The sequence below is a fragment of the Chrysoperla carnea genome, chromosome 4 (assembly GCF_905475395.1).
Source record: "Chrysoperla carnea chromosome 4, inChrCarn1.1, whole genome shotgun sequence".
NCBI lineage: Eukaryota > Metazoa > Arthropoda > Insecta > Neuroptera > Chrysopidae > Chrysoperla > Chrysoperla carnea.
In genome coordinates this window covers 35026457-35053606 of record NC_058340.1, presented here as the reverse complement: position 1 = coordinate 35053606, position 27150 = coordinate 35026457, and the positions used below count along the sequence as shown (strand labels likewise).

Here is a 27150-nt window from a genome sequence, read left to right as displayed (position 1 = left end):
TGTAGTTTTTTATTTCCATAGCTACAACAAGAATCAAAAGTGATTTTTTTAAAATTAGTAGTTCGAAATCAGTTTCGATTTTCGTTTTAAAATATACTTTTTTTTTTTTAAATTTGTGGAGACGTTTAAGGAAAATATGTGTATCAAGAAATTTTGTAAATTTAAATGTTAAAACCCAAAAAAAATGTTTTTTGTGTTTTTATTAGTGTTTAAGTGTTTGTGACTTATTGTGTTTTTATATTGATTTTATATTTTATATTGTGTGGTTATTATATAAAAGAATTTCAAGATGCCGAAAATATTTTGGATTAAAAATCGTTTACACGAGCAACAACAACGTTTGGCGTTGCAACAGAATGGACTAAATAATATTAAAAATAATTCTGGTGATTCACAATTTGGTGATACGTCTTGTGAACCGCTATCGTTAATTGTTAAAAAAGATGGTAAGAACTCTTTTTTTTTTTTTATATACATTCATTGAAATTACTTAAGTTTTGAGCTTTGTAAGCGCATTGAAATTTTTTTAAATACATACATTTAGCGTATACACTCCCGTTTTCCAAATATATTCAGTGAAAAAGAGTTATTTACTTTGGCATAATTGGGTTAGGCAGAATTTGAATCCCAGCCATAGGATTTTTTAAATTTTCATCCCTTTTTAGAAATGCAATGAGGGTTCATAATATAAAACATATGAGGTATGAGGTATTTATATAAAATCCTGAATAAATTTGTAAAACATGCCCCTTTTTTAAAAAACAAACCACTTTTGTTTGAAACAAATATTGATAGTGTCTACAGGTTAACTGAAAATTGAAATCATTTCAGGACTGTTTATCAAAACGCATACGATTTTTTTTACACTGATAATCACTCTTTTTTGGACGAAAATTCTAAAAATTAGTTTTTCTCAACTTTCATCCTTTCTAAAAGCTTTACCTACAAGTAAATAGATAAATAGATATTAAAATGTAAGTCCTATAAAGACAAATAACAGCCATAAAGATGAAAAGACTCGTTCTGGAATCAGGCTACCTTAAAATGTAAAGATTCTTCGAAAGTTTATCATCGAATTTTCTTTAGGGAGAAAAAAGCTATCTACGTGGAGGTAATATTCAAGAAAATAGCTTTAAGCATATAAAATTGTATGTATATGCGATTATGAAATCATGTTCAGTTTAAGTTGACTTAACATTGTATGTTGAATAAAACCAAGGTTAAAGCTATTAGCGTACACTTGAGAAATAAAATCTTTACATTATTATTATTATATTTTTGTTCATACATGAAAGGAAATCAAAATTATGTTCAGTTTAACAAAATGTTTTAACAATTTTAACATTTCTGCTATATTATTGTTACAATTATATACTTTTTTACAGTACTTTTATATAAACGTAATCAAGAGACTTCAATGCAGGGCTATGATTGTAACCCTTTATTTATATAACATATCTACTATAATAGTATTAAACAAATGTACTTTTTTACAGTACTTTTATATAAACTTAATCAAGAGACTTCAATGCAGGTTTAAAATTGTAGCCTTTAATTTATATTTAAAAAAATATACTTGAGGGTGGAATTTGATCTTTGAGCTTTTTTTTCTAATAATTCATTTTGTTTACATATTTTATTGAAATTTTCAATTAAATCGACATTTTCCAAATTGAAAAATTGATTAGGGCTGTATTTAAATGTAATCGTTTTTTCTGCCTTTAGTATTTTTTAAACACTTGGTACTAAAAGCCGGTTATTTGTTGTATTCACATTTGTTTTAACGTATTTAAATTCAAAATACAAAAAAAAAACCGTTATTAATAATTATATTTTCAAATTTACTTTTTTTGCAAGGTAAATTTGCTTTTTAATAAAAAATTTCTTCAATTGCTAAATTTGATTGGTTACAAAATGACAAAAGACATTTATATTGTTTTTTTAAAAGCATGATATAAGCACTTCGCAAAAGAACTTGTTACCCTTCGAATAGTGTATATATATTTTTTTTTATTACACGCTAACCTTTTGTGTATAAAAACCTACGTACGCAATAATTTCTACTTAAAGGTCAAGAAAGTTAAAATAATACTTTGTCATTTTTCAAAATTTGCATGGATATATTGACTCATTCTTTGTGAAATGTCTTCGTAGATAATTCATTGAATTGCGCCCTATAATCGTGTATTAAAATGTAGCTCACGGTTGATCAAATCGATTTTATCGTCAAAAGTCAAGTTTCTTTACACAAAAGTTTAAAGCTTACCATAATTTTTTCATGATATAAAAAATATGCAACTATTAAACGATTCTATTTTAATCAAATGAAAAAGTTAACATGAGACTTGATCGACTATCCATAATTTGCATACTTCGTATTTATCAATAAGACAATGCTTTTGGGCGTAGGTTAGCCATTAATTTCTGGGAAAATAAATATTTTAGATCAGTTTGTTAGTTAGGAACACCCACACTCTCCGATTTACTAAAATTGTGAAGAATAGTATAATGGTAGCATTCTTTCAATAAGAATTGATACAGCGCTACCATATTTAGCCAAAGTTTTGTTTTAATATTAGCTATGACATATAATAGTCAACCTAAAATAAGATTGTATTGTCTTAACTCTCATTGAAGGAACTCAAAATAGGGATTACCTGACATGACATCTATCGGTATTGCCTGATACCTACTAATTTCCATAAGTATCGCAGTCAAAGAACATTTCAATCAGTAATTGATCAATTTTTATTAGGAAATAACATTTTGTTTTATTGATGCCATTGTTTTAAGCAGTTTTACTAAAAAACGCAAGAGCTAACGTTATTGATAAAAAAAATTATTAAACATTTTCTGAATAACTCCATCAGGCCTTTAAAAATACCGACCAAAGCATTTGAAAAAAAAGAGATTATTTTTGAGTCCCGAATAAGTAAGCCAATAAAAAATACATTCGTAACTTTTTTTGTCGGCCAATTAAAAAAGACGAATCATTTTAATTGAACATGCGATTACAGGCTATGCAGTAATTATATCACGTATTTATACAAATTTTTTTTTCTTCTTATAAAACCAGTAATAAAAAAAAAAAGTTAAAAAATCTTGATTCTAAAAACTTAACAATTTATTTTTTTTTTACACACAAACATAAAAAATACACCAACAAAATGACGTCATACCATGTAACTTGATCTTGTACTTGGCCTGAATTCGATTTATATAAAATAAATTTTATAAAAATGACAGAATGTATATGTCATGGTTAAATTTATACTAATAAATAAAAAAAGTTAAATGTTATAGCATATATTGACACATCTGGTTCTTGAAATTATTAAGGTTGTTGGTGCAGAGGGCGATTATCATTATTCAGGACTGATTTTAAACTATTACCACTTCTTAAAGAATTCAAAAAATTTTAATTCTAGTGATATTTTTGAAAAAGATACTCCTATATGTAAAAGTAAGTTTAAGCGCCACAGCGTCAATATTGTGAAGTACAGGTGAAAATATGGATGACACACCTCTCGCCCCCGTACCAACAAATATGTACGGCGTTGTTGGATACTAACTCAGCATAAGTATTCGAAGCGAATTACATAAATGTCGTACAGAAATAAACAGGTAGAGCTTCGGAAATTGGCGGACTATCAAAAGTTTTTTTTTGTAACTTCCGGTACCGAAGTTATCGGATTTATTTTTCTGTACGGAATTTATGTAATTCGCTTGGAATAACTTTGCAGAGTTAGTATCCACCAACGCCATACATAATTTCTGGTGCAGGAGTGTTACAGCCATATTTTAAACTGTACTTTTACATATAGGATCATCTTTTCCAATAAGATTCCTGGTGGGTCATTTCACACGAAAAAGTTATGCATGAGCTTTTGGTCTATAGTTAAGAGACTACAAAATCTTGAAAAAAGTTTGCAATGTTATGATATTGAGTTTTCACTAGCCAAAATATTTTCTATTTCAAATAATGATGTTAACTTTCTTGAAAAATGGTTAATGGAGTCTATTTTTAATTAATCAAAATTTTGTGAATCGACTATAAGCTATTACACAATTAACACTAATAACCTTAAATTGTTTAAAAAAAATTGTTTCAAAATAATTACTCTTAAAGATTTTTCATGTTAAGTGAATGTCTTTTTGATGTAAAGGCCGTTGGCCATATTAGAGGTCAATCAAGAAGTTTCAAATTGATTGTATAGTTATTTACTTCGTATAAGTTCGGTTTGCTGTTCTTCCGATACTCCGTTGTATGTTGATGATTCTTTAGCTCGCCATCTTCATCATTGATTCCGTGTGCTGTTGTAATGACCATGGGTATGGCCTGCTATTCGTCAACTAACTATTTGTGGATTTTTTGTTATTACCAGAAAATTTATATTATAACTGCTTTTTTTTAAAACACGTCATTTTTTGTGATGTGTTTTTCCGTTTTTTTAATTAAATAATTTTCCCGGAAATTTTCCTTTTTTGCTTTATAATTGAAAAATAAATGTCTAATTATTTTGATTAATTAAATTTTTGTAATTAATTAAAATATAGTTCGGAATATAAAAACGGTACCGTTTTTTTCTGTTCCTAGGTTAACGGATAATTAATTTTGTAAGTAAAAAAAGTCCTTGGAAGTTTATAATTGTACAATTATTTGATTTATTTTTCATTAAATGTGATCATTTAGTAAGAATCGTGCATGAAATTTTTTAAGATGCAAAAGAATTCTTTTAAAAATGCACGCTCGTAAAATTTAATCCAATTTTTCAAGGCTCTCAGATGCATTTATTCTCACCATTCTTTTAAATACCTATAATAAAATTTTTTTTGGCATTTTTTAGCGCGATTAGGAAACAATGATAAGAAAAGTTTCTGAATTATGGATATACTGACAAACAGACGCGAACAGACAAACAGGTCTTACTTCTTAATCGTTTTTGTCATAATAACCTTTTTTGTATGTAGAAGAAAAGTTAAAAGAGAAGCTTCTGTTTTAAAATAACTGATTTAATTATTACAATAATGGAATAGAAGAAATATTCTGAATTTAATTTGAGGTTTAATCGTAGATAATTTCTGTAATAGAGAACTTGCGTTAACTTTTTTTTCACAACTTTTTTTTAAATTAATAATTCTATTTTTTATTAATCATTAATAAAAAATCGTTATATTTTTTAATAAAAAAAACGCTAATGATGTATTTACACACGTTAAGGAAGTTAGCCAATCGGAATCACGTTAAATTCACATTTTTCAGATTTTTTCTATGGAAAATTATATATCCCCTAGATATATCAAAAGCAAGTTTAGAAACAAATCATTTATCATTCTGCACGTTATTTTATCATTTCTCCGTGCGATGGCGTTGCTAAAGACGATGTGTTGACATCACTGGCGTCTTAATTTTCAGTTAACTTTCGAAAGAAATAAAATTAAAAAACATGTAAGTTCTTTATTTAAATATAGGTACTTAATCTTTTGGAATGTTTAATCTTTAAAAAAATAAGTCAAATATCCTTCAATACCGGCTTAAAATAATCAATTAAAACTAGGTATTAACACTAATCAATCATTTCCGGCAATACTTTTCAATTAAATGCATATGATAAACACCATATATAACTAAATCCAAATCCTCTAGGTAGCATATTAATAAAAGTTCATTCGAGGTTAAATTAAATATAAAAACTTCCTACAAAACAGATTAATTGTGACCTTAATCGTGTTACATATAATTTTTTTTTTCTACAAAATTATCATATATCTACATTTGTTCTTTAATTATGTCATGGTTTAAGAAATTTTCTTTTATAATAACAATGTGAAAGTTTTTGAAGTGTTATAATAATATTGTATAATAATTTTTAAAAAGAGTTATGACTGGTTATTATGTCTCTAGTGTAGTTTTTTTTTTTATTATTTATTACTATATTGATGTGAAAATCATGTTATCTTTATCTAACACAAACTTTCTATTTACAAATTTCAAGATCACTTGCTTTATTTCAAGTAAAATTACTGTGTAATAATATAATGTTAGGTATTATTTATAATATGCTCACAATGGAAAGAAATTATTCTTGTATGCATTTTGTAATGAGTGATTTTAAAAGATTGATGGTTATAAAACGCAAGAAAAATCACCAACATCTTGATAAACATGTTGCGAACGTCAGAAAGTTCAAAAAAAGTATATATCAGGTGTTGCATCAAAATGGGTTGTAAAGTGTACTGAAACAGGTATCGAAGGGATCTCTGCAAGTCTCGATGTTTAACAAATGTGTGGTCAAACTCTTCAAATTGTGTAATTTTAGCCTTTTTGTGGATAAGAATGACTTCACTCAATTGACTTCCATATATAATCACATTTTACACACTAAGAAGTGTAAAACAGGCATGGGCGAGATATTTTAAGTCGAAGTCACCATTGTTATAATTTTATTGTGTAAACTTTATCCGTATCTACCTAATGAGTTTTCTAATAGTAATGAGATAGGTAGAAAAAAAGATAGTAAGAAGTCAGAGAGACTTCTGTAAGTCCCGTTTGTCCATGCTTGGTGTAAAATTAATATATTAAATGTATTTCTCAGTTTTTTCACATTTACTTCACTGTAGTCGGTATATTTGTTCTCAAATTTCATAACTATTAAAGATTGAAAATCACTCATTAGTACCTTATTCAATGTTACTACTTTCAAGAGTAAATCTACAAGAAGTAAATGTTAGTTCGCGGTCGATGTAATAAGTAAACTTGAACTTTTCAACGTATCTATGTAACAATAGATATATATACACGACTTGTTTCAGTTTTTAATTTCAATATTATATTTCTTGTATTCAGATTGTAATTGTATTCAGATGAAGTAATGAAAATTACTTTTATACGTCCAACATAGAAGTTTTTTTTTTTTTTGAAAGCTATTGTTTTTATTATTTTATTAAATGGTTTATTGTATATTTTTAAAAAAATTGTAATTCGAAGAATTTTATACACTAATAATAATTTTAAAAAGGTCATACTTTATTTGTATTAATACTTTTAATGCCTACATTTTAATCAATTTTCTTTTAAGAAAAAAAAGGGCAATATTATTTCATAATCATCACCTAATTCAGTCTAATATTTTGGGGAATTATTAAGCTTAACAAAACTTACACAATTGGAAATATTCTTCCAATTTTAAAAGGTTGTACCCATGCCAGAATGAAATGAACTAAGTAATAAAATAAGTCAAAAAGGATTAAAAGATTTTAATAATAAGAAAATAACCTCCCCCAAAATTAAACAAAGAAAATAGATAGAAGATTATTAACAATTATTAGCACACTCTTAGTACAAAAATTCCCAAACCCTAACAAACACAAAATTAGAGGTATTTCCAGATAAAAACTCCACAAGCCAATTCGGCTCCGGTTCAATACAAAATTTTAATATACATAGTACCTATATAGATTTTATTTGATCCTTTCTTTTCAATTAGTAATAACTTGTATCTATTGCATTCGTGTGCGGAATTCATATGCCGATAAAATCGCCTCTAAACTTCAAAATTGTGTAAATAAATAAATAAAAATTTTTCTTTTAGACACTTGTCGTTACAATGTAAAACCTATATTTCTAATTAGTTGCACTTGCAATTAATTAACTTTTAATCTAAATTCATTAATTAATTACCAGAAGCTTTTTTATAATAAATTAACTTTTATTAATACTTATAAATATGCATAATTAAGAGAATTTGCATAATTATTAAAGTTGTTTAAAAAAATTGTATTTGGCATTTTCCAATTAATTTATAAACTTATTTATAAATAACATAAATCAATTTAATACAGCAATGTAATCTGTACAGAAAGGAGATGGAATCAGCTGTGGATTTTCCATTCGTGGCTTTGAAGTTTATTTAACGGAATTCTTTCATGGGTCATCGGAATTTTTGTGTACATATTATCTTAATTAAATGTTAATTTGGTATAAGTTTGAATATTGATGGTTGAAGAGAGATTTTTACAATATTGCCTGTTTAAGTAATCCTTTTATCACACTACGAGATTATTATTAGTTCAATGCCTTAGAAATTGATTTGTGAAGAAATATTATTGTGGTTGACCGTTAGAAATGTTTCAATTTTTTTTTTAAAATAATTTATTGCAAATTTTTTAGATAAACAATAAAATTGTCAAAAAAACTATTTAATTTCTTTTTTTGTGGTTCTGATTATCATAACAAGTTTTTTTGCTAATGTAAATAAAAAATATTTTTGTTTAAATAAAAATGTCTTAAATTTTATGAATACGATAAATATTACTTGAAAAAAATTGTCTCACGTATTTCGTGATAAGTTATCTAGTAATTAAATTAGTATGTGGGTATTATTAGATACAAAAATAGATTCTTTTTGGGCAAGTTGATCTGTTACAAATTCCTCAGCACAAAATTTTTTACCTTTGTACACAGGTGTGCACATAAGATTTAAACAAACAGAAAGAATCGAAAAAATTACCCAATAAAACCTATAATTAAAATCGTTCCATTTGTGTAATTTATCAATTATTTTCAATTATTCATTGAAGTGTTCAGTCTCGTCTTCAGATTATTGTATAATGTGTTAATATAACAAAAGCTGTTAAACATATCATGTCTGGTGGACTTTGACAAGAAAATAGTTGACAAAAAAAGTTTGACAGAAATGTACGTTTGTTTTCAAATGAAAATATGAATTCATTGATGTTTAAAGTCGATATTTCCTTTTAAATTCATCTTCGAATTTTTTCACGGCTACATTACTTCCTTTACTTTGTACAAGAAAATAAAAATTTTAGAAATAAAATCGAAACCTATTCAAAAATGAAGAATGAAGTTTGATTTGTGGTTTAAATCTTTCCAATACCCACATGCAAAGGAAAGAGGTAAATAACTTGGAAAATTTGTAGTTTTTTCCTCTGAATTCTAACAAAATTATTTACAAATAAATTATTTTTAAATTCAGAGGGAAACAATTTTTTTGAAAAATAATGAACTTGACCAGTTTTTTTGGTTTTATCTGCAATAAAAATCACCTAAAAATGTTAATTTTAAACTGTGAAAATAAAAACAAAACATAAATTGGCATTTTTTTTGTTGTTGTTCAAAATGTGGTTTGCGTCTGTTATAAAGCATCAAAAAAACTAGTTTATGCGATTGCGATTTTTATAATAAGAAAAAACATCGTAAATTTAAATTGGCAAAGCAGTAAAAATAAATTACTTTAATGGCATTTTATTTGCTCTCTTGTTTAGACATCGTTAAATTCAAAATTTGCATTTAATAAAAAAAATCTAATACAAAAATTTTATTTTACTTTGGTGTGGTCAATAAATGGTCAGCATTTTGACTGTAAAGAATGGGTTTTGAATTAAATTTTTGCATTAACTCAAACCAAGGCTTATACACACGAAATTTATTGTTTAAAAAGGTCAAAGATCACTTTTATTAACAACGCAAACGCAACAGAAGCAAAAAAAGATTACGCTGGTAAATAGCTTCTATAAAAGCAGGCAGTACTTTCTTTTAAGAAATTACATTTTTTTAAGAAATTCTTAAATACCTTACTTTCAATACATAAAGTTTTATACTTTAACATTTCGATTTTTATCTAATTTTTTGTTTACCTAAAACAGAGGCGTGAGAATTACAAAAACTATTTCTAATACACAAGATGGCATAACCTGCCCTATTAACCACGTTGATTGTCTATCAAAAATTGTCTAAGCCTATTGAACAAGTATTTTTATCTTTTTTCAAAATCAAAGGACTTTCATAACATACTATTTTTAGTCTTTAACGCTAAAAAAGTGGATAATACACTTACAATTTATTTAATATAAAAATTAATCAGAACTGTTAATTTTTTTAATATTTTTTCTATTAAATAATTTGGTAGATAATTATAAATAAATTAACAGTACCTACATTATTTTTTTCAATTAAAAGGAGTCAAATAAGGAAAGACATATAGAAAAAAAAATACATTACCTTGAACACGAGGTCTAATTAATATTTGCAAAAATTATTATCAATAACAAATTATTACCACTATAACTCATTAAACTGTAACAAAAATATTGAAAATCAATCATAACGAAGATAGGATGTTTCAGAATTGTACGGCACTAAAAAATGCCTAAATGGTATTAAGACTTCGCACAAATTAAATGTAATTTCCATTTCAATCAAACTTTTTCAAATTTTGGGAAATAATACTTTAAGTCATTCTAAAGAAAAGTTCACATAGTCATGAAAATGGCAGGATTTGATGTTATTGCTAAATTAAAGTTGGAAAATGTACTCATTTGTATAATATATTCCTATGTGTGTATAGGCAGATACATATACATGTATGTATAACTACATGCATACGTATGTTTTTTAATGTAAGGGTGTTATTTTTTAATTTTTGTTTTTTTGATGAATATGTTACGACATTCAAAGAAGAAGCAAGCAGTGTGAAATGTTCAGTGGGTCAATAATATGAAGTGCTAAGATCAATATTTTCTGCTACATTTATACGTATATGATTTTTGACAATTAAATTACAATAATTATTTTATACAAATGAGTACATTTTTTAACTTTAATTTAGCGATAGCTGGAAATTCTGTCATTTACATGACTTGTGACCATGCGAACTTTTATTCAGAATGACTTAAACTATCATTTCCCGAAATTTGAAAAAAGTTGACCGAAATGCAGATTACATCTAATTTGTGCGAGGTCTTTTCTTTATTTTGGATTATTACCTCTGGTGCAGCAAATGCAAGTCTGTCAAAGTAGCATTATTGACGCTTAAACGATATTATATTTGATATTATTATGATAAAAATGGCACAAAACCTTCCTTTGTTTTCTAATAACGAATGTTTTATTTCTAAATTAAAGAAAGACTTAGTAACCGATGGTCCACTCGACAAATTCATTTTATTTTCTGAATTTTTTTATCAGAGAAGAAAGAATGCCAAGCAATTCTAAAACTTACTGTAGGTAATAAATTAATTAACAAAGATTATTAGTGACATATTAGTTATAGAGGAAAAAGACTGTGGTCAGAATATTATGTTTGTTGACCTTAAATTTTTAATATAGACAGCTGAACAAAACAAAATATTAAATAAATAAAATGCATTTTTATATTTTTTTATAAAAACTTTATATATTATTATTATCTTAGATATTACGTCATTTTTTTATGTATTATTCATTTTAAGAAAAAGAAAAATTTGATTTTTTTTCTTTCGTACCAATGTCGTAAAACGAGTTTTTTTTTGTGTCTAAAGATGTTATACTTGTATTTATCTAATTTATATGAAATGACTATTTTATTCCTTCGACCGAATGTTTAGTAATTCTTAAAGAAACCTTTTAAATAAGAATATTTTTTTTCATAATATAAAAACTGTTCATTTAACGCATTTTGAAAAAAATAAAATTAGGTGCAGTAGAACCGTAATAACTCAAACCTCTAAAAACAAATCAAACACTGGAGACACATAGATAGAATAGCCATAACTTATTTGAATATCGTCCTCAATAAGTATTCACCGCGTATTAAGAGTACTTGCCGCGTAATTAAAAATTTCCTAGGTTATCTTAACCTAGAAAATCCTGGATGTAAATTTTCGAAGAGGAATCAGTTCTTAGGTACGATCTTGACAATAAATTAAATGAGCTCAGTATATTAAAAATAATTAAAAATTAATTTTCAATTATTTTTGAAACACTTTATTTACTTCACACTTCATAAAATAAATATTATATATTTAAAATAAATATTAAAAATTCATAAAATACTCGGTAATTAAATATATAGGTATATGTTATCTTAAATAATTATAAAATAATAATTATAATCGATGTAAGTATAGTATTATTAACATTGAATTTAAAAAACAACATAATTTATAAATTAATATATAATTCAAGTGTAAATCACACATAACGTGTGTAGGCAGGCTGTACGGTGTTTTTAAAAATTTTTAACATTAATTTACACTTAAGACAAATATAAAGCTACCATCACAAAAATATTTATCTTATGCGCAGTTAAAATGTAAACGACGTACTTAAAATATAAAAGCTGATAGGCCAGTCGATTAGAGCGCTTGTCTGGAAAGCAAAAGGTTGTGGGATCGATTCTCACTCGGGTATAATTTTTTTTCTATTATTATTATTAAAATTATTATGACAGTATATTTTTTTACTAAATAAGGCGAATTGTACGATATTTTGTCAATTATTTTTAACAATAATTTACACTTAAGTTGAATGTATACTATCTATCACAAAATGGTGTATCATCTTATGTCAAGTTTAAAATAATCTTACACAATGCTGTTATAAATTTAACGTTAGATCTTTGATAGTAATATAATATGCAGATTGTGGTGTCACTACGAAGTGAGAACTATTTATCACCTGACTACAGGTTTTGCAAAATGTCTTTGTATACAAATCTTGACATTGCTTTATGTCATTGCAAAGATTTGCTATTTATATTTATTTGTTTCTAGGCTACAAGGTTCTGAGAATCAGGTGAGTTAAAGTACAGACTGGATAATAGTTTATGGCGACGAGACACTTGCTGAATAAAATACAAACTATCTTATGGCGACGAGACATTTAATTTTTATAAAAAAGAATAAATTACTTTTAATTGGAAGTTTTTATCAATGTAATTATGAAACTTTAACAGATAAGAATATACAATTTTTATATAAAATATAAATTACTCCCCATTTCAAAATTGATTTCCCACAAGTTTATAATTTGTGCTAAGTCTGTTCTTACCCACTTCTCTTTGAGACCAGTAACCAAATTTTGATGGTAACCGATCACAATATTTATAAAGAATGCAAAAATATAAACAATCCTTGTAAATAAAGGTAGGATTTTATTACCATGTGATACCGTCTTTACCAAGACATATTCAAGGATAAATTTGTTAACATTTCCACTATAAACAAATACCTCATTTGTATATTAAGTGCCTATAAACAATAATTACCTATATTGTTAAAAAAAATAACAGTTTGAAATCCTTGTGTGAAAAATAACATTACATTTTATTATTCTGTTAAAACAAACTCTATCATAGATCATCTGTTTTTTAAAATAATTTCGAGGGATTTTAACAAATTTTTCAAAATGAATCGTAGTATATTTTTTGCGTGTTAAAAAATTCCTCTCAAAAGACACATTCATTTTCGGTGGACATATTTCTCACCGGATTAAAAAAATTAACCACCACAGATAGATCTCATCAAGTTTCCTAAAAATATTAGAATTTTCATTAACTCCCAAAGAAAATTAGGTATAACAGATATCACACTGTTCGCAATACAAAAGCTCTTTAAATGAGAAAATGTGACTTTAATGGCTCCAAGTTGAGACTAAAATGTCAGATATAATTTCAAGTAATTCATTTTGTGAGAAAAATTAACTCTATTTGATAAAAAAAAATGGCTAATTATTTCTTAGCATGTGATCTCGTTTTTCAACAGCCATACTAAATTCGTTTCATGATCAAAAAATTAAATTTTTTTATTGATTTTTCCAATTTATATCAACTTATAAATTATAAATAAATGGAATAAATAAAATCTTCTATATATTTTTTTCTATATAGTATCTATTTATATTCTTTATAATTGTTTGTATAAGTGATTCATATTTATCTTTTGTCAATACAAAATAAACTATCCAACAGAAAAAAAGGTATTTTTTTTCTAAATATAAAAAAAAATCATTAATATTTGTATAGAGTTATTTATACTTACATATACATTGAACAATAATTATCATTATTTTTAACTGTTCTTCATTATTTCAAGTTTGATTTATTACAATATTTCCATTTCTAAAAATAATAATTATAAAAAAATGTATATCTATAATAGAGTTTCAAATGATTTTTGTATTATCTTAGAAGATAGAAAAAAAATATAAAAAAACGTGATTGGTTTTGTAATTAAAATTTGTTTCTATTTAAAACAAACAAACTTTATTTATGAGAGATGTTAAGTTTCAAAATTTCAAAAACATCTTAAGTAAATTTTAAACTTCGATAATTCTCAACATACTGAAAACCTACTATTCATATTTTACCATTCAATTTTCAGTGAATTCAAAGATTTAAAATAAATAAAAATAATTTATCTTTTGCTGTCTCTTAGAATCTTCATATTGGTGGAAGCGCAGATTAGAACATTGACCATATTAATATCTTATGAAATACAACTTACCTTGCGCTTCCACCATTATTCTTATAAATGGCTTTAATTTAATATGCCTTAATATCTGTTGATGAAATAATAGCATCATCCAAAACGATGAATCTTTTAAAAATTATCATTGCTTTTCTTGGCAAATGTTGAAATCTCAATCTTGCAGCATTTTTTTTTTTTTTGGTTTTAATAGTTTTTGAGTTTGGATAATTTACGCCTTGCCGTAGTTTTTAGAAAGTTTGTAAGGTAAAATTTTCTTCCATCTCTTACCGTTTTTATAATAGAAACTCTTCAACTGAAAGTTGCATCCTTTCGATGAAATTTTTTTTTTAGAAATGCAAAGAATTTGAAAATTAATGTTAACTTTCGTTTACAAAAAATTTCGATCAATTAATTTACGCACAGATAATCCTTGAACTATGAACCAAATTGAAGGTGTGTTCTTGATTAAATTACCAATGAATTACTTGCAATTAATACACGTAAATGTAATTACTAAAACGATTAATTCCACCATAAATGGAATTAAAACAATCATTAATAAATCCTCATACATTATTTCATAGTGTACTTACTTTAAGGTAATTATTTATGTCATATATTCTTAAACAATTGTTTATCCTCTGTAACATAACACAATTGTATGTAATATTACACAGTAACAAAAAATTCGATGTGACAATACACATAACTTCCATACACAGTACATAATTAATCTTTTTTTCGCACTCCTGAACTATCAAAAAATCAATCTAACGGAGAATTCCCGCTGTAGATTTGTCATAAAAAAGAGAAGATCATAATTTTGGATTTTTCAGTGTTTCCAAGAGAGATCAAATTGATTGATTCAAAAGCTCGATTAAATAATAAAATACAATTTTGTTGGCTTCCATTTGAGACATGATTATTACCATTACACTCAATGTAATGATATTTTTGGACATCCAGGAATAACTAAAACGTCAAGATGTATCCACTGTTGAAAATCTAGCAACGTACATAAAACCTCTATTCATTGTGTACGTAGTCATGGTAGGGACAATAAAAACGATGCCAGCGCTTCCAGTGAAAAAAAAATTTTGGCGATAAAGGAGGCTGTTATGACTAATTTGCAATTCTTTACATGTTAATGTTATAGAAAATGTCAAAATAAAATTATTGAAAAACACTAATTAATTAAACTTAATGCATTAAGAATTGTGAAAATAAGAAATCAAATTGCACAAATATTATTTTTCAAATGTAAATTATCATAATTATTTATTTAAATTTGTGAGACAATAATATTAAATTTGCAATGTAAGTCATAAATGCAATCCATACAATTATATATGCATCCATACAAATCTATAATTCAAGTAGTATATCGTTATCATGGAAACGCTTCCAATAAAACTCACGCACGGTGCGAATATATCATATACTCTATTTTAGTTTATATATGGAAGTGAACAAAGTTGTACTCATACTTAAATTATTTGAAATATTTCACTGTAATAGTTATGATCTAAGTAAGGTATTGTTACTTTACTATACAGGTACACAAATAGATATGGTATTTGTTCAAGAACGTCAACTGTATGAGGTGTTTTAACAAAATTACTTATTACCTATTGTATGTTAAAAGATTATTATTACAGTAAAACCATTAGTAACTCTTATTAGATGACTGTTTGTTTAAAATGGATAATAAATGTGACATTGTGTTTTGTTCTTAGTAAATGATTTACTTAATATTAATCATTTAAGAGTTGATTAGTTTTTTTTTACTGTTAGTTTTAATTTTTTTTGTATTTTTACTTTACAGAGAAAAACACTTTTGAAAAATTATTTAAATTAATCTTATGCAAATTTTCTTTGTTTGTTACTATTTTTACGGAAAATTTAAACAGGAAGCATTAAACTTGTTAGGAAATATGTCTTTTCTCAAAATTAGGTACATGAAACTGTTTTTCATATGCTTTAATTAATTGAAATATTGTTATAGTTCCGGAAGTGACTATTTTATACTATTAAGTATTTACAGGCTATGATCTTATGATAAAGTTTTCGAAATTCTATTTAAAAAAAATGAATTAGGATATTTCTTTCCTAATTTCCTTGTTAACTTACGCTGGATTCACGCTAACCAAACTTCTGTCAGGCAAAATAAAATTACATTATTTTATTAGAAAATTCAATCCACACTAAATTGTTAACTTAGCTTCGAATAATATCTAGCGCGGTGTTATTATAGTACAAGATCCGAATTAGGGTCGACCTTCACCCATCCTTTTACCGAATGAAAGTTATTTTTTATGAAATGTAAAATATTAACAAATATTCCTGTAACGGGTTGCCTTAAAAAATATGGTCCAGACCATTTTTAATATAAATATCAAAACTTGGAAAGCTTGTAAACATTATTTTTGACCAATATTTTGTGGCCAATCATATGCCACCGTAATTGGAACAAAATTATCTTTATTTAGATATGCGAGTCAATGAATTAACAGATGCACGTAATTACTATTTTCAACTTGTATAAATGCGATAATAGTGAACGAAAAAAGGCAGACAACATAGCTGCTACATATTCTTTATGGCTTTTACTTTCGAGTAGATCAAAATTCGTAAGATATGCAAGTCAGTGAAAAATTTCTAAAAATTTTACTCTTGATATTTTCACTAAAAGTAGTCTGGACCACATTTTTTTAGGCAACCCATTGCAGGGATATTTGTTAACATTTTATATTTCATAAAAAATAACTTTCATCCGGTAAACAGATGGGTGAAGGTCGATCCTAATTGGGATCTTTTAGCAATTGGAAAAGTGGCTGACAATTATAATTTAGAGGACAAAAAAAATGATTAAAAAAAAAATATCTTCAAATTTTTTGAAATAAGTAATTTTTGCAGCTTTTTTTTAGGAATGTGTACTAGTATACTCAAGTGTTCTCTGATGTCAGAACTACTTCATCCTTAGAGTTATATCAAATCAAAATGGCACTGCGAAAGTAATGTATGAGCACTCATATCTACACTTACTCTTACTCAGTGCCACTTTGGTTTAATAGATCTATCCCTAATTTTGATAAGAAAAGAAATATGGAAAATCCAGCCTTCTTGAAATCATGTTTTTTGTGACGTTTTAGGTCTTATATCAGTGTAAAGTTTAATTTTCTAGACATAAATATTATTATTCCATTTATTACGTATTCAGTTGTGTGTATTATGATCTAACTGTTGAAATAATTACAATACAAAGTCTGATCGAATCACGACAACAACAATAACCCGAGATATATTTAAATAGGTTGCATATATTTATTTGTAACACATTTTGAATAATTTTAAAATTTAGATTAATGTTTTTTGTTATAATATTTTTACAGAGTGTTTTAATAATATTGAAAGTGGTTTATAATCATTTTATCAAGGTTTTCTTTAGAAAATTTGCAATCAATAGTCTATAGGACGCAATATTTATCCAGACTATGATACTTTATTGCGGGTTAATAAAACTTGAATTTTAAGTGTTTTTATCATTTAATCTTTCCAATGATACATCATTTTTATCATTCAACTACGAAAATTTTGCATAAATTTTTAAAATTATATGCAAAATAGTGAACCAAAACATAAATAATAAATAAATTGAGATTATGTTGACAAATAATAAAAAAATTTGACCATTTGAAAAATTAACTCTGCGTCTAGAGCTCATTGACAGAGCTCTAGAACAGGTTTGGAATCCTGTTGTGAGTGAATTTTTTCAATTTTCTTTTTATTTATTCATATTGAATCAGCGCCTCTACCGAGTAAAATTGTTGAAATATAAAGTTCAATATTGAAAATTATTTCTGCTTCAATATTTAACAAACTCTCGTATTAGTTTTAAATACAAAAGCTATTCGTACGAACTATTTATAGTATGAAATATTATTTAATATTATTTCTAGAATATCGTTAACATATTTTAATTTTCCATATTTATTTATTTATTAACTTATAATTCACGTGATCGATGTAGAAATATGACTTATTCAAAACACAAAATAAAAAAAAAAAATTAAAATAAATATTGATATCAATTAATTATAGATTTAAATCAAAAATCACAATAAAATATTATTCATAGATCACAATCTAAGCTATCTAACCTAAAAAAACGCATATACAAATTTTATATATAAAAACAATTGAATTCCGTCCGGCCATATTGTTTATTATATAAAAAAAAAATAGATAAAATGGCCGGAAATTGAGTGTGTTGATATAACGGAATATTTTTATTTTATTTTATTTATTTAGTTTTTTAATTCGAATTATTTTTATTAGTTCAATATACCTTTTTTTGCAGACAAAAATTACATTTTGCCTTTGTTATTGTGTGTGGTTTTATTTAATAAGTGTAATATTATACATGTTTTTTTTATTACACAATTTGTCAAAAAAATTATGAATATTTATTTCAATTATAATAAAAATTTTGTAATTTAATTTTTATATGAATTGAAAAATAAACTTAATAGAAAATATTTTTTTTTTTTTTTTTTGTTGTAAGCAGTCACACACAATACTCAGATAGACGTGAATGAGTTAATTTTCTGTGATCTCTATTATACAATATGAAAGCTCTAAATGTTGCTGAAATAATATTCTAGGCAGTTTTTGGTTGCCTGAATCATTGTTTTTTCCTTGAAATATGACCAATTACAGTAAAGAAAATTTCAATAGTACCCATGTTTAAGTTTCATTATCTATTTTCAAAATCTTTTTAGATCTTAAAACGAGTAAGACAGTGACAACCTAAAATACGAGTAAGACAGAGAGACAACATTTTTTTTCTACCTAACTCATTACTATTAGAGAAACTGAGACAGGTAGAAGAGTCGTATACCCATCTCACTTCCTCCTCTATGAACAATGCGGACTTAGATAAAGAGACACACGATAAAGTTTATGACACACAATAAACTTATAACAATGGTGACTTCGATTTAAAATAGCTCGCCCATGCCTGGCATTATAGGCATAGAAATAACTTATGAGAAAACTCAACAATGAAAGATTTAGTATCTTCGAGATTTTCATAATGTTTAGTAGACGTATGAATTAATTTGATATGCAAATATAACGTACATATGTCTACCTGGGATGTTATAATGACAAAACCGTTGTAGTCATATAAAATTTATATATAATTGTTCAAAATGAATGGTAACCATGTTTCTAAAAATATTCGTGTTGAATATTAATGGAGAATATAAATTTAAAAAAAAAATACAAACTGTTTATGTAAATACAGATAGGTCAGTCTAAAAATATTTATAATTTGAGTCTTTGGAAATGTTCAAACGTATAACTTTTTTTTCAACCGGATTATCGAAACTTGAAATTAGGAAGAGTGAGTTATTTCAGACTTCATCCAAGTATTATAATTACAATTATAATCTGGATGACCGAGTTTTGATCGGTATTTTTTTAGTTAAAAAGACACAAATTTTATCACTAATATAAGAACCGATTAAAACTCCTCATAAATATCAATTTGAATGTCCCGGTAATGTACTTTATTTCATTAACTACGATATACACCAATAGATGTCAGGAAGAGTCATATTTTGCAGTGTATGTTCAGTTTTTCATGAAAAGACGGATTCAACGACATTTTAAAAAAATGAAACTAAGCCTGATCGATTTTTTCCCCCAAAAAACCCTTACACACTCATTTTCATGAAAATCGTTTGAGCCATTTCGAAGATCTTTGGTATATATAAATATATATCTATGTATTTACAATAATTGCTCGTTTAAATATCTAAGATAAATTAATTTAATGCTTTTATCATTAACGAATTCACGAGAATCAACTAATTAATAAAATTTAATAATCATATTTTATTACTTTTTTTCTATTAATTTTGAAATTAAATTTTTCAAAAAAACAAAAATAAAAAAACAATTGATTTACTGCAATAATAAAAAAATCTTAATGTATAAAGTACCATATAAAGTGGATATGAATGATTTTATTTTGAACATGATAGAAAAAGAAAGCGAATATACAATTTTACAAAATACACTAAATTGATTGAGTACCAATAAAAAAATGTTATAACCGATTATTTAATTATTTTTAATACAATGTATTTTTGTAATAAATATAAACAATATAAATAAAATAATATATTTACGTTTTTATGGTATTATAAATGGAATGTTCGCGTTTTGTGTGTAGTCACACGCTAGCTGCGTTATTTTATATTTTACTCACGCTAATACGATGTAACTTTTGGATATATATATATATATATATATATATATATATATATATATATATTGATATAAACCATCAATTTAAAAAACGAAAAAATGTAAAATTTCAAAAGAAATTAATTTAAATTAATTAAATGACAATAATTTGTTTAAGTGGACATGAGTGGGGTTAAATCCCTTTACCTCTTGCACTTAAGATAAAATGGTACCTGTTTTTCTTTTAAATACAGTGAAACCACAGTAATTCGGCTCTTTACCAAATCAAAGCCCCCTGTAATCGGTATGTGTATTATTATAATATTATTTTGACAATCTTCGCTAATGTAGATTAAGCATGATTAAACAGGTTACAACTTGCAGGCGGATTTGTGATTTAACGGATTACAAGGATTACTCTTTTGTAAAATAATAGGGGGTATTAGGCAAATCTCGATAGTTCGACACTGCTCTGCAAGACGTTTGCCGGATTAACGGATTTCCACTGTACTTGCATTACACTATACTCACGTGTGACAAAAATTTATTGTGGTTAGCGATTAACTAAACATTACGTTTTTATAAATTATAAAGTTGAATTTACAAACAAGCACACTCTATTGAATACAAATTGATAAAATACATTTGTGTTTTTTTTGTACTATTCTTGTAGATTTACAATAAAATCAAAACACATTTTATAAACAATAGACAACAATGAACAATAATTTAAAATTAACATTTTAAAACAAAAACAAAAATACAAAAATTTATTTGCGATAAAAATAAATAAATTTTATACAAAAGCATATATTATTTGTCCCAATAATTTTGTGACATTTTTTTTAAACAAATTAAATGAGAAATTTTTAATTATAAAAAGAATAAATCAATGACTTCCCTCACGCGAGATTAGAATAAATTGAGAACAAACACTATACAATAAACAATCAAACTATATTATTAAAAATCATTAAATTAATCTAATTCCACCTTTTATTAATTTGGGTAAAAACAATTAAACTTTGATTTTTACATGAAATTATAGCATTAAATCATGTAAAAAGGTACTACATCTCAATATTTCGTAGAAAAAATTAACGTCACTCAGCGAGCTAAATCTATTATCTTATCAGGATACCCTTTAAAAATTATATGTATGAATTATAGTTTCTGGATTTTTACAACACCGAAAAAATGCACAAAGAAAATAATTGAACTTTTTTGTTTATTTTCAGATTCACGATTGAATACATCATCTTCAACTCCATCTTCACAAAACACATCACCAATCACATCACAACAAACAAAAGATGATCGAAAATCACCGCGCCCATCATCTATTCCAACAAGCATAGTACCTTCATCAGCTGGAAAAACAACAACCGCAGAAAAAGAAAAGAAAAAAGATGATGTACCACCGGCTACACGACGATTTACATCATCATTTATTGGTATTGATGCCCCATTCGCTGCATCTCATAGCGTACCTCATGTACCTCCTCGTACATGTGGCGAACGTAAAGAATATCTTCCATTACCTGGTGAAAAGAAATTATTACTAAATGATAAAATCAAATTACCGGTAACTGATGCACCCAAAGCATCACGGGTGCCAACACCACCAGCGGCTGTACGTTGTTCCGTGATCCAATACCCCAAATCCATTATACAATCACGTAAAGAAACGGATAAAGAACAACGTATTCCCGAACAACCACAAGTGCCTGAACCCGAACAAGATCAACCAATTGACTATCACATTCCAAAGAAACAACATCAAGGTGAGACTAGCGAAGAAGATGAGAAACGTTGTCGTGAACTTCGGCGATGTAGTAGTGCAAAAATTGCAAACAACATCAGACGATTACCGGTACGATTACTTGCAAAACTCCCAGCTGGTAAAATATTAACGGCTGCTGCAGGACATGGTCGAAATAATGGAAGTACACATCAAACAGGTGGTTCATCCGGTGGTAACCAATCACATTCTGGTGGTTCAATGTCATTTGGAAGTAGTGGTGGTGGATCATCACTTGGAGGTGGTGTATCTGGTGGAGGTGGAGCACTTGGGGGTGGTACTGGTGGCGGCGGTGGTGGTATGAATCCTGGTAGAGATGGCCGTCAAAACTATTTACCAAGTAGTCCACAAACTGCTAGTTTGCCACCTTTTTATGAATCCCTAAAAGTTGGTAACAATAATGGTAACCATTTTAACGGTAACTTTATCAACAATGGAAACAACAACGGGTACTCACTAAATGTACCCATGAATATGGACTGCGAAAACAGTGGGAACGATATAATGTCTGTGGGAAGTTTGCTAAATTATGCGTCGAATAACAATAATTGTGCGGAAAATCATCATCCAAAACAGTATTCACTTTTACAAAATGCCCAATATGGTATCGCGTTAAAGAATGAAGATGATTTAGATGTGTATGAAAATAATTTATTACCTGGTGGCTATGCAAATTATGATGATGCGATGATGGTTGACATGGTCACGGGAGCAGTAGTAGATCCTTTACAATTTACTGCAACCTTAACATTTTCCACACCTGAACATGCGGCAATATTGGATAGTTTAAGTGATGAAGCAGAATTAACGAATTTATTACAACGTTTACCAAATGACGAAGAGAATAAAGAAAGTATTGCCGAAATGATTGGTGATGATTTAAGTGGCAACTCTTCAGGACATCATGGTGGCAATAACTCGGTACATTCCATCGAACCATCAATTGCGTCCTTTAACGATTTGAACGGTGGTAATTATGAAAACTCACAAGGTGCCCCAGGACAACAGTCATCACGACAGCATTTCCTACAAACATCACATTCACCATTTAGTCAGTATCAATTAAATGAACCACATCCAAATGTTTTGTCACAATCGCTATTGAATGGTAATGGACAACCACAAAATTCATCATCTTCTTCATCTGGAGGTGGTTTATCATCATCGAATGTAGCTTTTGGTGATTTAGATTCAACAAGTACAATGTCGTTGCCGTCACCGGGTGGTGCTAGCTGTTCATTAACGGAAGGATCAATTAGTCCACCAGCTAGTGTGAGTGGTCGCAGAGATTCTGTTGGTTCTGAACCCCCCTTACCTCCCCCCGTAACTAATCTACGGAAAAGGGTAAGCAGACAATTTGATCGACGGCAAAGCTTTTTATTTTCATTAGAGAATTTTGTACAGTTTTTCATTTTAATTCATACGTGTGACTTACAGTTTAATTTAATGAATCAAAATTTTTGTACATATTTTGGGGAAAACTTGAAATTGAAATATATACTATTAGTCCGTCCGTAGTGTAGTCGCCTGCTTTTATCTAAATCGACACAAAGGGAAACATTCAATCGAAAACTGTCATTTAACATTGCTTATGAGTTTCTCCATTAAGATTTTGTTGAAACTGTGGTCACATTTTTATTACAAAAGAAAATAATACCAGAAATCGTAATTTCGTAAACAGCTGCCAAATTCATTTTGTATGCTTTCCATAAAAAAAATTATCTACCCATTTTCATGTCTAAAATATTTCAAACATACCTATTCATACTAAAATTTTCCCTTTTTTTATTTTTAGTTCAAACTACCAGCTGAAGTACCTTTAGAATTTGTGAATGGTGGTCATGGTATTAAAAATCCATTAGCAAATCAAGAAAATTCACGGCCCTCAAGTCGAGCAACAAGTGAAACAAAATCAAAAGTAGCACAAGTAACAACCGAAGATGGTTCATCGAGATTTTGTTGTCGGATATGTTCGAAAACATTCTCATTACAACGGCTATTAAATCGACATATGAAATGTCATTCTGATGTTAAAAGGTTGGTTGATTTCCTTAATCAAAATTATTTCTCTATCTTTTCTTGAATTCAAAATTATTTCTCTATCTTTTCTTGAATATCATTCAATATTACTCAAAATTTCGAATTTAACTCGTCACATGCTTGACAATTACACGTTTAAAAGTGCGTACATGGTCAGTTTTGACATATGCCTGAAGAAAAAAAACGTTTGTTTAATATTTAACGGGAAAAATCATGAAAAAAACCACAAACGGAACATAATATAAAATATATTAAATATAGATACGGATCTTCCCGGAAAGTGTCAATCATTTCAATTATAAGGATCTTGTTTTTTCGGTGTATACAAATTTCCACGGTAAATATCATTCTATTAAAATAACTAAATAATTAAAATGTCTTATTCCGGGGATAAAAAAATAAATACAACACAATAACAATCTATCTTTCTTATCATTTCATTAAATCTTTTTCACAGCGAATATCCACATTTCTTCTACTATTTTCTCTCCCCCGATTGATATATTTTCAAACATAAATTTAATAATAAATTTTTACTTTGTTGAAGGTACCTGTGCACATTCTGCGGTAAAGGTTTCAATGATACATTCGATTTAAAACGTCATACACGCACACATACAGGAGTACGACCCTACAAATGTAATTTATGTGATAAATCATTTACACAACGATGCTCACTAGAATCACATTGTTTAAAAGTTCATGGAGTCCAACATAATTATGCATACAAGGAACGACGTACAAAAATGTATGTCTGCGAAGAATGTGGCCACACAACAAGTGAACCAGAAATACATTATTTACATTTAAAAGAACAACATCCATATAGTCCAGCCTTAACGAAATTCTACGATAAACGACATTTTAAATTTACTAATTCAAATTTTGCAAATATGTTATTACAAGTACGATCATAAAATTTATAAAACAAACAAAAAATTTATCTGTAATATAATTTATAAAAACAAATAAGTTTCGTAACGTACATTTTCGAATTATTTTTTTCTCCATGAGAGGCAGCGTACTTGTTTTGTACTGATCCTCTCTTGGATTTTGAATTCTAATGGTACATAATTCGAAATTGTATATTATTTGATTCAACTGACTTATTAAAAAACAACGAATTTTAGTATTATTTATTTAAATATTTAATGTAAAAAAAAAAAAACATTTATTATGTATGGATTTGTGTAAAATGATGTTTCAAATTATTTGGGAGTTGGTATATGCATCGAACTCGAGTTCACTCGTTTTGTTATCGTAAACCACAAATCGAGTAAACTTGACTTATCTCGTATCTCGTGAAGAAACATCACTTTATCGAATCCATCATAATAATATTTAATTTAATTATTGACAAAGATTAATTAAAAAAAAAAAGTCGAGTTTTAAAAAAAAAATGTGATAATAATTAAAGTTTATCCCATTTTTTTTGCTAAGTTATAGAAACAATAAATTTTTTAATCCTGTGATATTCAAACAAAACGTTTTTTCTCTAATTTCATAACTGTTATTGATTTTTTTGTCGACTGGTAAACTTCAATATTACGTAAAACGAATTATTTTTTAGAAAAACACACAAACAAATCACCTTTTTGATTTTATGGACGTAGATCTCCTTTATTTGTACCCAAAAAAAAAGCAACACTTGATAAGAATATAAAATTCACAATTCAGAGCTCGCTGTAATAAATTTTAGTACAAAACAAATAAAAATAGTAATAATTGCAAGTAAGGAGATGGAAAAATTACAACTCATTCATTCACAAAATAGAAATAATCCTTAACAGTCGGATAAAAACAGCCAGTGAAAGCTCAAGAAAGGAAACAGTCTTAATTAGATTGTAAGAAAAGTCCAAACAAGCTATGAACCAGTAGGTAAAAATGTCGATTGAAGACCGATGGATAAAAAATGATAAAATATTATTGTGTGGGTGAATGAGTTTCTAGCTCAACTGACGGTGCGCAAAAAATAAAAATACGTATATATTAAAAAAAGAAATAATAACAGAAATCAAAACAGACAAAATATGACTTAAATATCGGGTTTATTGTGCAATTTTGGGGTAACGGTACATTGGGTTATATTAGTTGATAAGATTATTATAAAATATTTGCATATATTATTTTGTATGTAGATTTGTTTCTTCTAATTAATTTGTATTAATTGCTAAATAATTGACAATTTTTTTTCTGATTTGTATGTAGCCGATGTTGTTGAAGAATGGATTAATGTGGTGCTAAATTGTTGATATATTTAGTTTACTAAAAAAATTTGTTAAAAAATTTTGTGTTCTCACAAAACACATACCCAAACACGAACTTTTTTTGATTCCCAATTTAATAATTTACTTAAGATAATTATTTTGACTGTTACATTAATAAAAAAAAAATATTTATAATATGTGTAGAAAAAAAAATCGACGTATTTGCTACTTATTTTGAACATTATAGACTTATAGACATATTAATTTTTTTTATAATTTTCATATTGTGTAGAATTTTAATTAATACAATCAATTTTTTGTACATCATATTTTTTTTAATTGCAAAATTTAAAATTCTATTGGTGCAAAAATTTGTACAAAAAAATTCAGTGTTATTTAAAAAAGAATCTGTTAAAACTTTTTTTAATCCAAATATAAAAAATAAGGATAAAGTAAGTAAAAAATAAGGTAAATTATTAAAAAGTCGCATCAAAGAAAAGAAGTAAATTAACTTCGGCCTACTATTAATTTGATTTGAAAATTATTTCTGTGTAAATGGTTTTTGGGTGTGTCGAAAGCTGAAAAACAATTTTTAGTTTG

General features: G+C 26.9%; 1 protein-coding gene across 2 annotated transcripts; it reads left to right on the top strand.

The window, feature by feature from the left end:
• Positions 1–270: 270 nt before the first annotated feature.
• LOC123299133 (transcriptional regulator ovo) lies at positions 271–25260 on the top strand. 2 transcript variants are annotated; one of them, XM_044881385.1, is made up of 4 exons: positions 271–446; positions 21741–23575; positions 24099–24340; positions 24891–25260. In XM_044881385.1, exons 1-4 carry the CDS (start codon positions 290–292, stop codon positions 25258–25260), a joined length of 2604 nt encoding a protein of 867 aa, XP_044737320.1. In that variant the 5' UTR covers positions 271–289. The 2 variants fall into 2 exon arrangements, with proteins under 2 accessions (XP_044737320.1, XP_044737319.1); XM_044881384.1 differs by having other exon boundaries at positions 21741–23647.
• The last annotated feature ends 1890 nt before the right edge of the window (positions 25261–27150 follow it).

Excerpts from the sequence above, each read along its gene's own strand:
- LOC123299133 (XM_044881384.1), top strand. The coding sequence starts at position 290 with ATGCCGAAAATATTTTGGATTAAAAATCGTTTACACGAGCAACAACAA. Across the intron at positions 23,648-24,098 it reads TAACTAATCTACGGAAAAGG|TTCAAACTACCAGCTGAAGT; the intron begins GTAAGCAGACAA and ends TTTTATTTTTAG. Across the intron at positions 24,341-24,890 it reads TGTCATTCTGATGTTAAAAG|GTACCTGTGCACATTCTGCG; the intron begins GTTGGTTGATTT and ends ACTTTGTTGAAG.